The sequence below is a fragment of the Cibotium barometz genome, chromosome 3 (assembly GCF_041138505.1).
Source record: "Cibotium barometz isolate CiBa-2024 chromosome 3, ASM4113850v1, whole genome shotgun sequence".
Taxonomy (NCBI): Eukaryota; Viridiplantae; Streptophyta; class Polypodiopsida; order Cyatheales; family Cibotiaceae; genus Cibotium; species Cibotium barometz.
Window position 1 is genome coordinate 67992386 of NC_141048.1, and position 14509 is coordinate 68006894.

The following is a 14509-nucleotide window of genomic DNA, read 5'->3' on the forward strand; positions in this document are numbered from 1 at the left end:
TCACGCCCCCCTCCGCACCTTCCCCCAAGTAGGCTGGTGTGAAACTGCACGCCGCAACGGACCCAAAATTTACAGCCCATATGCAGTAGGTGTATAATAACTCACCGCATATGCATGTAGCCTGGTTGGCAGTGTGCCAACCTTCTCCAGAATCGTCTCATGCTATCTGGCCACAATCGGCCACCATCCGGTGTTAATATGACTCAAAAGCTTACCATTTTATGTAAATTTGTGCTCATTTTGATGTACTTCCAAAGTAGAATAAGTGTAGAGTAGAAAAACTTTAAAAAAAAGTATTTTTTGAGTGCCGTTCCCTCCCTCCGCCATCCCCGTTCCCTACTTATGGCCGTCCCCCGACCCGTACCCGTCCCCGTCCCCCATAGTCACAGGGGACGGCGGGGACGGAGCCTAGGAACGTTGGGACGCCGAAACAGGACGGCGCAAGGACGGGGACGGACGGACATCCCCCGACGGACGTTTCAAACCGGGGACGGCGACGGGGACGGCGCAGGGACGGGGACGACTGTCGGGGACGGTGCTGTGCGGGGGCAGCAGAGAGCCGTTGCGCCTGCGCCTATGCTCGTTTTTGGCCGTTGCACCTGCCTGCCCCTTCCTAGCCGTTTATGGCTGTTGGGCCTTGGCCCTTGGCTCTTTGAGGCTTGGCCCTCTCTCTCTCTCTTGCCCTTGAGGCTTTCCTCTCTCTCTCTTGCCTATCTATATAAGAGCCCACCTCTACAAGGCTACAAGCACACACAAGTTCATAACTCTCAAGGCTCATTGCTCAAGCTTTCAAGGCTCAAGCTTCTTGAATCTTCTCTCTTCCAACTTCCAAGTTCCAAGCTCTAGGGCCTAGGCTCTCACCTCTCCCTCAAGCCTCTTGGGTCTTGACTCTTCGAGTCTTCCAACTTCCAAGCCTCTAGGCTCTCTCTCTCTCTCTTTCTCTCTCTCTCTCTCTCTCTCTCATTCCTCAAGGCTCTCTCTCTCTCTCTCTCTTTCTCTCTCTCTCTCTCTCTCTCTCTCTCTCTCATTCCTCAAGGCTCAAGAGTCAAGCCATCTTCAACCACGGCATCCTCCTCACGTGCCGGGGCTTCTCGTAGAAGGACAACGGGATGGACATGGTGGGAGGAGGTAAACTACACCACATCCGTTCATGGAGGCGGTTCTCGGCCATGGGTATGCAAGCTTTGCCAGTACCGGCGAACGGGTGGCGCCGACAAAGTGCGAGCCCACCTCTTGCATGAGAGTGGGCATGAGGTGAGGTTTTGCACGAATGTCACGCTCGAGAAGAGACGGGAACTTCTTGACAAGCTTAGCGTCTACGAAGCCGTCGAAGCGACAAGAAGGACACCACGAGTAGCCATGGATCCCGCGACGATGGGGAGAGGAACTCAAGCCTCTACCATGGAGTCATGTGGTGGATCGGGATCATGCACACCATCACCTTCACCATCAAGTCGGAATGTTACTCCATCCACGACACCGGCACCCTCCATCTCTACGGCCTCTCAATCATTACGTGGCCCACGACGACAATCTACACGTGGGGAGAATTGGAACCCCAAGTTGAAGGAGGAGGTGGATATGGCGGTGGCCCGCTTCTTCTTCCACGACCACATTGCCTTTCAAGCGGCTAGGTAAGTGCAATCGATCATTGCCAATTCATCATTCATGTTTTCATCATCCTAGTCCCCTTCTCATTAGTAAATTACTTTCTTGAATAGGTCGGAATACTTCAAGGTCATGGTTAACAAGATTGGGGAGTATGGCTCAACCTATACGCCCCCCTCATCCGAGAGCTTGCGCACTACATTGCTCGACAAGGAGAAGCGCATTGTAGAGCAAGCGGCCGACAACACAAAGCGGCAATGGGAGAGGAACGGAGTCTCCCTCATTGTGGATGGATGGAGTGACACCCGCAAGAGGAGTATTCACGGCATGGTTGCATATTCCCGCGGAGAGATGTACTTCATCTCATCTCATGATGCATCCGGCACTGGGAAGAGCGCGGATGTGCTTGCGACGGAGTGGGCTACCACCATGGAGATCGTTGGCCCTGAGCATGTAGTGGGCTTTGTTGCGGATGGGGAGCCTTCCAATAGGGCGGCGGGAGCTATTCTCCAAAGTATGTATGGACATGTCACGGTGTGCTTTTGTATGGCTCATTGCCTAAACAACCTCCTCAAGGACATCGGGGCATTACCATGGATCAGCCCGCTCATTGAGGAGGCCAACACCATGGTCTCCTTTATCCTCAACCACCAAAGACTTCGGCATGAGTTCAACAAGAGGTCCTGTCTCTCTCTCCTCAAATATTCCGACACCCGGTTTGCCTACAACTTTCTCATGTTGGGCCGGTTGAAGGATTGTAGTGGTGCTTTGAGGGGGCTTTTCCTTAGCGACGAGTTTGTCGCCATGCAAGAGTCCCATACAAACACTGGCCAAGAGTGTAGGCTACAGGCAGATGACGCCTCTTGGTGGGAGCGTGTGAAGACCACAGATGCTATGGTGAGGCCCACAGTCCACCTGTTGAGGATTGTAGACGCTATGCAACCATGCATAGGCAAGGTCTACGAGGCCATGGATCGCATGATAGAGAAGTTGAAAGACTTCATGCCTGACGAAGATAGATACGAGGAGATCCATGCCTTGTGTCCAGGAAGGTGAAATTCCTACTACTCTCCATTGCATGCAGCAGCTTATGTGGTGGACCCAAAATTCCAAGGCAACAAGCAGGAGAGCGACCGGGAGGTGAGCGCTGGATGGAGGATCATCTTGGTTCGTCTTGTGCCTGATGCATCGGTTAGGCGCAAGATCAGGGACCAGCTTTCGATGTACAGGTCATTTCATGGCTCCTATGGCTGTCATGATGCACAGGTTGACCGCTCCAAAGTTGGTGCTGCTCTATGGTGGGAGGACTTTGGTTCAGATGGACCGGAGCTGCAACAGCTTGCCATCCGCATACTTAGCCAGGCCATCAGCTCCTCTTGCTTGGAGCAACTTTGGAGTACCTGCAGCCACATTGCCTCTAGGAAGAGGAACCGACTCAGGGTAGAGCGTGCCAATGACCTTGTCTTCGTCAGCGCGAACTTGCGAATGCTATGCAAGACCGTGACCAAGAAGGCAGATTCCTTCACCGAGTGGGAGATGAGTCAACAAGAAGAGCAACGGGAGGATGAGGTGCAGGAGCAGCATGCCAGTGAGGATGAGACTGAGGATGAGCTTGATGCTTCTTTGGCACAAGCTACCCATGACCATGAGGCGAGCACTTCACGTGGATGATCATTCATGGATCATGATTCATGGGCCTTGGCCCTTACTACTTAGCTCTAGCCTCTAGCCTCTAGTCTTCGATATTTTTTTGTCATTGACTCATTTGAGTCCGTCCTTGTATTTTGCCTCCTTAAGGCTTAGTCCTGACTCTTGAGTCATGACTCATTTTGTATCTACTTAATTATTAATATGACTCAAAAGCTTACCATTTTAGTGTAAATTTGTGCTCATTTTGATGTACTTCCAAAGTAGAATAAGTACAGAGTAGAAAAATTTTTAAAAAAAAGTATTTTTTGAGTGCCGTTTCCTCCCCCGTCCCCGTTCCCTACTTATGGCCATCCCCCATCCCGTCCCCGTCCCCGTCCCCGTCCCCCGTCCCTTGTGACTATGTCGTCTCCGTCCCCCGTTACCGTCCCCCGTTCCTTGTGACTATGGCCTTTATGCATGAAGGTGATCATGTTGGTCTTGTAAGCCTTGCACGGATCAATACGTGTATGCCAAGGCTTTCCAAGCAATACATCACAACCATTCAAAGGTGCCACAAGAAAATCCTCATGATCCACATAGCCTTGAATGTGTTGAGGACCCATGTCCTCCACTTCAATACCCAAAGCAACTGCCATATGTATGGATATTAAATTTTCAGATGCACATTCATCAAACATGAACAAAGCGGGCTGATCTTTGAGTTGTCCCCAAGCTTTACATACAACCCTATCTTTGCTATCATGTGAAGTGTTGCCCTGCACATTCGAAACCATATGCACATTAGGCTTTGATGCATTTGCATTATCACGCTTCTTCTTGTTTAGGCATGCCTTTGCAATATGCTCGGTGCTACCACAAGTAAAGCATTTCCCCTCACTCATATATTGCTTTTTCTGTTCCGAAGTGAGACCATAGTCTCTCAGTTTGAAGGAACGCTTCTTGGTAGTGTTATTTTGAGCCTTTGGACCATTTTTATCTTGGTTTTGGTCCTTTTTAGGTGGCTGTCCATCATTTTGCAGGTTTTGGACAGCCCTCTCTTTGCCTTGAAATGAGGGTTTAGCCTTATTGGATCGACCCAATTTGAGTTCCAATTGCTCGGTGGTGGTAGCGGCTGCGATTAATTGGTTTAAGGTATAACCAAGATACATTTGTAGTCCCGCTTTGTACACGGGTTGCAATCCCGATTGAAACCTTCTCTTCCTTTCCGCCTCGGTGACATGCATAAATGGAGACACCTCCAAAAGCACTTTCCAAAACTTTTGTACATATGCATTTACCGATTCCCCCTCATTTTGCTTTACCCAATCCCACTTCATTGTTATCTCATTCAATGCATTGGGAGGCAAGAATTGAGCATAGAATCTCTCCTTAAACTCTTCCCATGATCTAACAGGATTCGGTGAGAGCTTCTCCGTGAGCCACCAATGGGGTGCCTTTCATGAACATGCTTACATGCCGGATCATGGATTTCTAAGTGAAATCCTCATCACTGAAAGCAATATCAAACTGGGCAATAAAAGCAAGTGCCTTTGATGCATCATATTCCCCATGATATGTGTCAAACTTCACAGATTTGTCTCCGGCTTTGAAGTCACGAGACTTTGATGCATGTGTGTGCATCTCAACATGTTTTTCCCCATGTTTGTCCATTGGGACAACCCCTGACTGGCATCATTTTTGGACCAAAAGGTGATGTATAAGGCATAGATACATGTGACCTGTAAGCATGAGGCATGGCTGGCCCCTCAACATGCATTGATACATTTTCAGCCATAAATTCTCCCTCACGAGCACACTCAAAGGCATGAGTGGCATAAGAGATACGCGGAATACCTGTACCAACTGAAAATTGCAGCCCATGTTGCGTGTGTTATGCATGCACATTTTCAACCGTTAATGACATTTGACATACATTTTGACCACTGCCATAAACATTGTATCCTTCACGGGCTAGATAAGGTATTCCTGCATGGCGTGAAGTCACTGATTATTCCTCTCCCATAGCATGGAGATTCATCCTCTTAGACATAAGTTCTTGTTCGGACACTTGTGGGGATTCCAAGACATGTGGGATAGTTGCCTCCCTCGGTTGCATGTGCAACTCTTGAGCAATCATTGCCATTGCATGATCCATATAAGATTCAGCTTTCTTGGCCTTCAAACGGTCATGTACCAATGGATCCTCGCGGCGGTAGAGATTCAATTCTTCTTGTTGTGCATGGAGAAGAGCCTGCATACGAGTAAGTTCAGTCCTCAAGACTATGGACTCTTCTTCTTGCATCTTCTCTTTGCCACGGGACGGCTGTCCCACATATTCATGTTCCCTATTGTGCACCACATGAGTTTGCTCATCCTGTAAAGCATTGGAGGCATGCATTTCATTGTCCCTGCCTCTTGTATTAGCATCCCCAACATTCATTGTATGGCTGTCCATAACGTTCTAAGTGTAGAGATAGCTTTCACGGTGATAGTCTCTCACGATAGAAGTGAAAGAGAACCGTATGCTCTGATACCAATGTAACTTGGTTGAACACAATGCTAATCAATACACTTAAATACACTAAGATTTGATGGACTTGCCCAAAATACAAGAAGTAAATTGCTGAATTGACAAGAGACACACAATGAGCCGGAACGACCAACCCCTCTCTCAAATAAAGTATATTGATCTTAGGAGAATCAAGTACATAGTGTCATGGGCATTTCTTACCAGATTTCCATACCAATGCATATGAATACAGTATTGCAAACAAGTGGTTGTCGATGTAGACTTGCAACCCACACTACTCTCTCAAGTGCCCATGTTCCCTACCATCTGCTCTCTATTGTTCCACCAAAACATGGTAGTGACAATCTGTAAGAGAGCACGTAGGACAAGAGAACACTACACAGGGTATGTGATCTTGTAATCCGGTTCCTCCCTCCTACTACTTGCTCCCATATTTAAGCATAAAAGCTTACCAATAGCAAGTAGAGTCGATGACAGCGGAAGTCTTCGCGATGGAAGTTCTTGGAGTGTTGAGATCTTTGATTTGTCGCCTTTCTTCGCGACAAAAATCTTCAAGAGGATGAAGGGAACCTTGGGAAAGCTTCCCCTATGGTTCAACTTGAGAAAGAAAGGCTGTAATTAGGGTTTTCAACAAAAAGACCAAAAATTACAGTAAAAATGAGAGCTGTTTTGCTGAATTTCAGTCATTGGGAGTGAGTAGGAGAGTGATTAGCACTTGGAAACACTCTTGGAAGCTTGGAAAACACCCTAGCAAGTTGGGTATGGCTATGGAGAGAAATGGTGGAAAAACAGAGTTTTCAGCCTCCAAAAATCTTCATGAAGAGAAAACACGAATTTTCTCTTGATAAGTAGGTGAATTGGGGTCCAATCAAGTGAAGGGACATGGGGAGATGCCCATTTATGAGTAAAAGGGGAGGATCAGGTCCTGGACATTGAGTCTTGTCCGCCTCGAGACTTCAGTGAGAGTGAACTTGGAAGCGGTCATAATTTATAAGTGACTTTTGGGCGCCCAAACTTTAATGAAGTGGGAACGCACTCACTTATAAATATTGGCCAAGTCCTAAGGGCTATTTGAGCCTAGATTGGGTAATACTTACCACCTGTTCACATGCCACACAACCATGTCAGCAGACAGTTTCACACGCACGGTTCACGGGCGGACGTCCCCTTACCCGAAACTACACATTGGTCAAGCAAGCATGAAAACAACATGCAATTTCAATTGCAAGCAAGCACATAAAGATGCTATGCAATGCAGCATTGGTATGGACAATCCCCGTTCATGAGACTATACCAAAATAGACGTGCTCCAGGCAAGTACACGAGGTACCAGACCCAATGGAACACCAATCCACCAAGCATTTCCGAGCATGCACACGGAGGCACAAGTCCCAACGGAAAGCCAAGTCTACAATATCACATAAGTGGCATCAATCCCCGGCATAAGCAACTGCCATGGACACCAGTCCAATGTACATACATGATAAGAAAGCACGGGTGGACCAATTGGGTGGCCAAATGGTGACACTCTACAGCTCACAGTTCATCTTTTCTCTTAGGCAGATCACCACCCCCCTTCCTCCCCTTTGGTTAGGTCCCTTCTTCGGACCTGGGAGTGCATGAGAAGTTGTTCATATACCTCCTCGGTCAATTGAGAAGGCTTACAAACAGCCCATTTTGTGGAATGATTTGATCGTGGATGGGCATGGTAGATCTCTTCATTGGGCTGCTTGGGAGATGTTTTTTCCTTTTGTCCTAGAGTGGAGGAGGTTTAAGAGCCTCAGGGAGGATCAGAAGGTTGGCCTTACTTAGTAGTTGAGGGAAGCTAGTGGAGGATTATGCAAATTGTTGCACCCATACCCAACCATTGGGTTACAAGGGCTTTTCTAGATGGGTCTCCTCACTTGTGGTTTCGGGTTTTTTCAAGGACCAGGGCTCCTTTGCAGATTATGGGTCTCCCCTTGCCAGGGAAGGGTGTGGTACCATTTTTCTTTTCTATTCACGATGAGTGGCAGTTGGAGAAATGTGTGGTGCAAGATATGGAGGGCCCAATAGTTCGGCCCTTGAGAGTTCCATTGTTATATTTCATCTTGGCACTTTGCGCAAGCGAAAGTACCTCGATCAAAAATCTCTGGTTCAGCATGCGCACATCCCAGTGGAATTGCGTATCCAAACCTTAGAGGACTTGACCTCGTTTGTCCGCATCCGATTTTTGCAACTGTAAAGCTAAGTGAGTGACTTTATTTGCAAATTGAAGGACATGTAGCACATTCTAGCGCAATCCCCAATGCTCGTCTTGGAGTCGCTCAAGATAATAAGGCAGTAGAAACGGCTTCTTAAGGTCAGTGGCAATTGGTCCCACTCGTAGGCAGCAACTCCATAATTGGAATTAACCTGCGGCCAATGAGTCCGCCAAGAGATGGCTTCTCCTTCGATGTAGCAACTAGCTAACCCCACCTTCTCTATGTCTGACTTTCTACCAGTAGCAAAGTAGGCTTCAAACTGATGAATCCAAGAATACACAGTTGCAAGATCGAGTTTACCATTATACTTACTAAAATTCAACTTCTCGTGTAGGTGAGTCGAAGAAGTTACGGGTGCTGTCCTTGTGTCAAGAGCTACAAGGTATCGCTCGTGCTCCACATGTCGACATTTCCGCTTGTGTTCGAAGCTCTACCTCCCATACCTGCAATTCATGTAACACACGAGAAATGCTATGTTAACTCCTCCAGAGAGATAGCCGAAGCAAGGATCTAAGAAGGGATCTTGATGAACGACTGGCCGAGGAGAGAGGGGGGGGAATGGGTGTCGAGGTTCCTTGAAGAGGTATCCTTTTCTCCAAGGCCTCTATAGAAGCCATACATGCTTGCATCTATTTCCCTTGCTGCGCTATGATGCGTATATATTCCCAAAACATGGCGTTCGTGTCATTGTTGATGACCTAGCTTCTAGAAGCAGCCACTATTGAAGAAACAGTTTCTGTTGGGATCTGGTGTTCTCTCTTATCATCAGAATTCGCCATAGTGTAGCAAGAAGCTTGATTTAGCATCTAGAGCCTTGGTGGTTAACCATATCTCTAATAAATCTATCAACTGTGAATTCTCCAATTTTGTAAGCTTGTCCACGTTCTCCCATAAGAAGCCCTCCCCACGCACCCTTCCCATTCATTGGTGTGAGCTCGATCATATATGATCATCTTCATTGCCTTAATGGGACATGGCATACATGCCGTGCTTGGTTTATAACTTCTTGTTGCGTTTTTCATAGGGGATGCATTGACCACTTCTGTCACCTCATTCCGAATTTTCTTTGGTCAAGATTAGATGGCACAATACACACCAAGGCTAGAGTTGCTAGGGAAACCATTATCCTACCCAAGCAAGAGGGGGCATTAAACATCAGTGTAAGGCAATGCTTTGTAAGATGATTGTCAGCAGAAGATTTTGGAAGGACTTTCTCATGGAGCAGGTTACAAGGTGTATTCCGGTTAGGGGAGGTGGCTGGATATATAGCCCATGCTTTTTATCTTTTCGGGGGGCAAGGCATCGCCCCCATCCTCCCCTTGTTAATATCCCTTCTACAAGCTTGGGATTGCATGAGGAGGTTCTTAGTTCTCATACCTCCACGGTTAGCGCAAGAGGCTAACAGACGGCCCATCATGTGGAATGACTTGATCTTGGATGAGTATGCTAGACCTCTTGGGACAACTACAAATATTCAATGGGCTTGAAGAGGCTTGAAAGCCTCACAGACGATCAGAGAGGAGTGCTTCTACAGCATCTAAGGGGCACTAATCAGAGGACTGTGTAGATTGATGCTACCAAACCCAACCGCTAGATCACAGAGACCTTCTTGGAAGAGCTTGATTACTCGTGGTTAGGAGTCTTCTCAGGGACAGGTGTACCTCTACGTGCATAGGAGATTATTGCTAGCATTGCAAACAGCACATTTGGAAGGCTAGATGCACCGAGGCCATTGATAATACACATTGCATTTGCAAGATTTGGAGTGATATCATCCACACCCTCATGGCCACTTGCGCCGAAATCCAAGGATCTTCCAAGGTTGCGGAGTGAAAGCACTGCCAATTTATGAGAGTGGGATCATGGAATCTTTTTCACTGCCACTCATATGGGACCTTGTTGGTGGCACAAGGCACCTAATTGGTTGAGGTTTCCTCACGCATTAGAATATCCAAGACGAATCAAAGATGCCACTCATGCTCCTCAAGAGAACGGCTATAGACCAAAATATCATCTAAGAATACCACAACAAATTTACCCAAACAATCTCGAAAGAGATTGTTCATCCTTTGTTGGAATGCAACCGGAGCAATCATGAGCCCAAAAGGTAACGAGAGAAACTCATAACGTATGTACTTTCCTCGACAATCTCTATCTAGTGATAGCCAATACGTAAGTCAATCTTTGTAAAATAGATTGTGCGTTGCACCTTGCAATCTATCAATCGACTCATTTGCTCTAGGAAAGAGGTACCTGTTCTTTATAGTAACTTTATTCAACTATTTATAGTTCACACACATCCTCCAACTCCCATCCTTCTTCTGCTTCAAAAGCACGGGTGCCCCCCAAGGAGATTTACTCTTGCAAATCAGACCCATTAGGAGATACTCTAACAACTGTCAGGCAATCTCATCCTCCTCCAACAATTCACTCGTCCTAAAAGGTGCTATCCTCACATATTGACCCCCTCGAACAATCCACCACCCTACATGGAAGCGGGTATCTATTCTTTACAATGACTTTATTCAATTGTTTATAGTTCACACACATCCTCCAACTCATCGTTCTTGTGCTTCAAAAGCACGGGTGTCCCCCAAGGAAATTTACTCTTGCGAATTAAACCCATTTGGAGATATTCAAACAACTGTAGGGCAATCTCATCCTCATGCACTGACTTGTTCTCTCTAAGGTACTGTCCTCACAGGTTGAGCGCCTGTAACGACCTCAATCCTATGATCCACCACCCTACTAGACAGTAAACCATGCAATAATTCATCCCAAAAAAAAAAACATCAAAGTAATCAACTTTGATGTTATCTAATACATGTATCTCCCATGGATCTAACTCTAAAAATCCACATCAAAAGAAAGGGACTTAAGAATATAGTAGACACTTCATAATCCAAAGAGGAATCACATTATTAAGTTTTGTTGAATTTACAAGATTCAAAGGTTTATCCACAAATCACCCTTGAGACAAAATATACACACCATCATATGAAAAGAAGATGGTATAACCATTCCAATCCACATGGACATCCTATTTTTTTGCATAGAACAAATTTCAAGTCTACTCGTATCAAGATTGATAAGTAAAAAATCTAGACACCTCTCTCGTTAATAGGTAACTTAGACACTCGTCTATCCCACACTTGTCCATGTCCCGCTGCCAAATTCACCCGATAGACGGGATCACTTGGTTGTGTTGATATCCCCAACTTCTGCACCAATTTGGCATTCACAAAATTGTGAGTACTTCCAAGGTCAAACAAGGTGACCACTGTCTTTCCCATGACTAACCTATGTATGCAGAGTAGATCATTGGGACTGAAAATTGCAAAACTAAAGTTACAACCAATGGAAGTACTATGCTCTGACAGGAAGTATCGATAGTGATGTGAACTTAGGATTACATTTAACTTCATCACATTCGTCACTTTAGCGCCTCCCTTTGCAAGTAGGCAAAACTTTTGTGTGGCCCTTCTAGATGGCAAGTGAAGCATTGGCGTTCTTTAATATAGCAGTCTCTTTCTGTGGGTTGGAATTGTTTTGTTTTCCCAACCATAGTCCCATCAAAGATCTTAGTGCACTCAGGCGCACCCTATCTTGCTCGCTCTCCTTCTTTATTTGCTCTCACGATGGTGGATCTACACTTTGATGAGGATGTCGTGCATCTTGAGGACCGTCATGGTAACGATGAGGAAATCCAAGAGCAAGAAGTGGAAGTAGAATATGTGTGAAAAGGCTTGTCAAAAGCTTACAGAACATCGCTCCAAGTATTACATCGGTTTAGGATAACTCTGATAACAATTATTAGGGGGTTTGTCACGACCAAGATCTCTTGAAAATCCCCTAAACACAAGTTAAATGCAAATTAATCCAAATTAGATTCAGGAGGCTTAAGATCACCACCAAACCATAGATCCATTAGGGGTCAAGGCTTCCATCCATACAAACCATACCAATAAGCCCTAGTGTCCCATACCACCAAGACCTTCCCCAAGGGACCGTCTCGACAAACTGTCTACATTAGTATGGACTAGCAGGAGTGGATTAGCACTCAAGCATTGACCATCATAGCACGAGGCTACAATAATACAACCACCTACTCCACTCATAACCCTCACTTATATAGCTTTTTCCAATAAAAGCTATACTTATGGGATTATTCGCTGAGTTATTAATAAGCCTCGACCCTTATAATCAACCTGCTTCTCGGGGGCATTAGCCCCTAGATTAGGTCGACTAACTATCATAGCACAATGCTCCAATAATACAATACGCCAATCCACTCATAACCCTCACTTATATAGCTTTTTCCAATAAGCTATACTTATAGATTATTCACTTATAGCTCACTTAAGAGTTATTTATAAGCCTTGATCTTTATTATCAGCCTGATTTCGAGTCCCCTAGCCCCCAGATTAGCTTTGGTAATCCTATGGTTGGTGGCATCAAGTACATAACAAGTCAGTGTGACTGCAGGTTTAGATCAATTACTTCAATCGTTACTTGAACTAGTACTAGTCATGGTTTTGGGTCTAGTACAAACTCTGATGTATTCATTTTGGTAGAGTTACTATGTTTGAGCATGATTTACGTCAATATCCCTTATACGAATTATGCTCACAAATCTCGTAGTGGGATTGTCCACAAAGAATGGGCTAGACTAACTAACTTAAAAAGTGGTAGACTTGTGTCTAGTGTACAACTGAAAATGTGCAAGTGAATAACAAAGAAGAGAAACAACGGAATACACACAAATACCCAAACTATTGTATATTTATGTACAAGAAAATGAGTTTACAATAGTACTCTACAAGTACATAAAGAAATGAAATGTTTTCGAGACGCATTTCATGATATGCCTGGCAACTGTCTTGCTATGTTTTGAAACGTTCATAACTCTTTACGACAGCCTTAGCAATCCAATCAATCTCTTCAAAATGCCCATATGCTTAGTATGTATTCTTCCTAGCAATATACAAGAACTACACAAAGCCATCTGGTCCTAAAAGAGCCCCTTAGGGTCCCTTTAGGTCCAAACAAGGCATCAGTGTTTGAATGCTCTGTGGCTACCCAAGCAAAATGGTAACTGTGGAGTTTTTCTTCCCTCGATGCACTTGAAGGAAAGCTCATGCATACAACCTAGAATCATGGAAAAGACAAGCTTGACCTCTAAGAACAAGAGGAGCTAGGCCTCCCTTCAACCCACTCTGAGAGATGGTCCATATGACTAGGACTAAGTGCCAAGGGAACGAATGTGTTGTCCAACAACACATAGTATACCAAGCTTGACCTCTCGGAACACAATTAATTCGTACAAAGTGATAATAAGAGTCTTGATCTGCATGGAGCATGGGGCTTTGAGCAGCGGGTTCAAAACTTGCCTTCATATTCTTAGAGCAATATATACAGGAGAATGTCAACTAATGCAACTGGAACAAAGCCACCCATTTTCTCAATAAAATTAAACAGAAATAGTGAAGAAAGCTATCAAATTTTAGTCCACGGGCATGCAGCCATTCAACCTCTAGGATATGAACCCGCGTTCAAACCCTACTGGACATGATGGATGTCTATCAGTACATGATGGATGTCTGCCAATATGAATGATTTCCCTCCCCCTCCCCCCACCCCCCCCCGCCCCAAAAAAAAAAAAAAAAAAAAGATGCTCCCGACTTTAACTGGAAATGTAATCCTTACAACGATAACAGAGATCAGGGTTATACCTCGGGGTGCTTAGAAACCCTAGAAAATCTGCATGTGATTTTGGTGCAGGTTAGAGCTTCTTGGGATGATGGTGGTCAGGGTCCGGCCCAACGTCGCGAGAGCCTGTGTTGACATAAGGGCCCCTCACAGCTGCCTGGGGAGGCAAGGGTTTGGTGGGATCTGCTATGGGTTTGCCATGCCCACCTCTGTGAAATCCAAAACATTGAAGTAAATAAATAAATATGTGACCCGAATCAGAAAACAGGGGTATACAAGAGGTCAGAGATGGTGGGCGTACGCCAGGAAGAATGGGAAGGCCATCCCCGCAGCTGCGAATACAAGGAGACCACCTGCTACCGTGGCGTTGCGCGTGCGAGACATACTTCGATCTGTGGATACACGGTACACTTCAACAGATAAGCACAAGTTTTGAATTTACAACCTGCATCTCTCTTTAAAATTGCACTTGCATAAACCAAAGCAAATCATTTTGACCCCTAAGCAAAAACTTTATGTACATAATATTGCATTGTTTTGTGAATGCTTTTTGAGAGTGCTTATTATTATTCACTCCAACGCATTAATTAATTTTTTTTCAGAGTGCTCGTGTTGAATACCTTAGGTAAGGTAAAGCTACGAAGGTTACTGCTAAGGTCATTGCTTCTTGAAAAATATTACAATCTTAATTTAAACGTAAAGGAATTATAACACAATAAGCATCCGTAGAAATTACAAGACAGTGAGGATGGAAGATTTTTACAACATACAGAATTATCCATGGATGAAA

The 14509-nt window shown here is 45.3% G+C and overlaps 1 protein-coding gene across 8 annotated transcripts in view; it reads right to left on the minus strand.

Annotated features, from left to right (window-relative positions):
• Positions 1-14206, minus strand: part of LOC147640450 (uncharacterized) — a 28580-nt gene extending 14374 nt beyond the window's left edge. Inside the window, exons 1-3 of one of the 8 annotated variants that reach the window (XR_015263085.1) lie at positions 14021-14206; positions 13743-13928; positions 12931-13357 (exon numbers count right to left, since the gene is read on the minus strand). Coding sequence is in view for 1 of the 8 variants with exons in the window: in XM_086780699.1 (XP_086636825.1) it covers positions 13793-13928; positions 14021-14103 (219 nt within the window). In the remaining 7 variants the exon portion in view is untranslated. Of the gene's footprint in view, positions 1-12930; positions 13573-13673; positions 13929-14020 lie in introns of those variants that run through there. The other 7 variants (XR_015263084.1, XR_015263081.1, XR_015263080.1 and 4 more) reach the window with 7 other exon arrangements.
• Between the last annotated feature and the right edge of the window lie 303 nt (positions 14207-14509).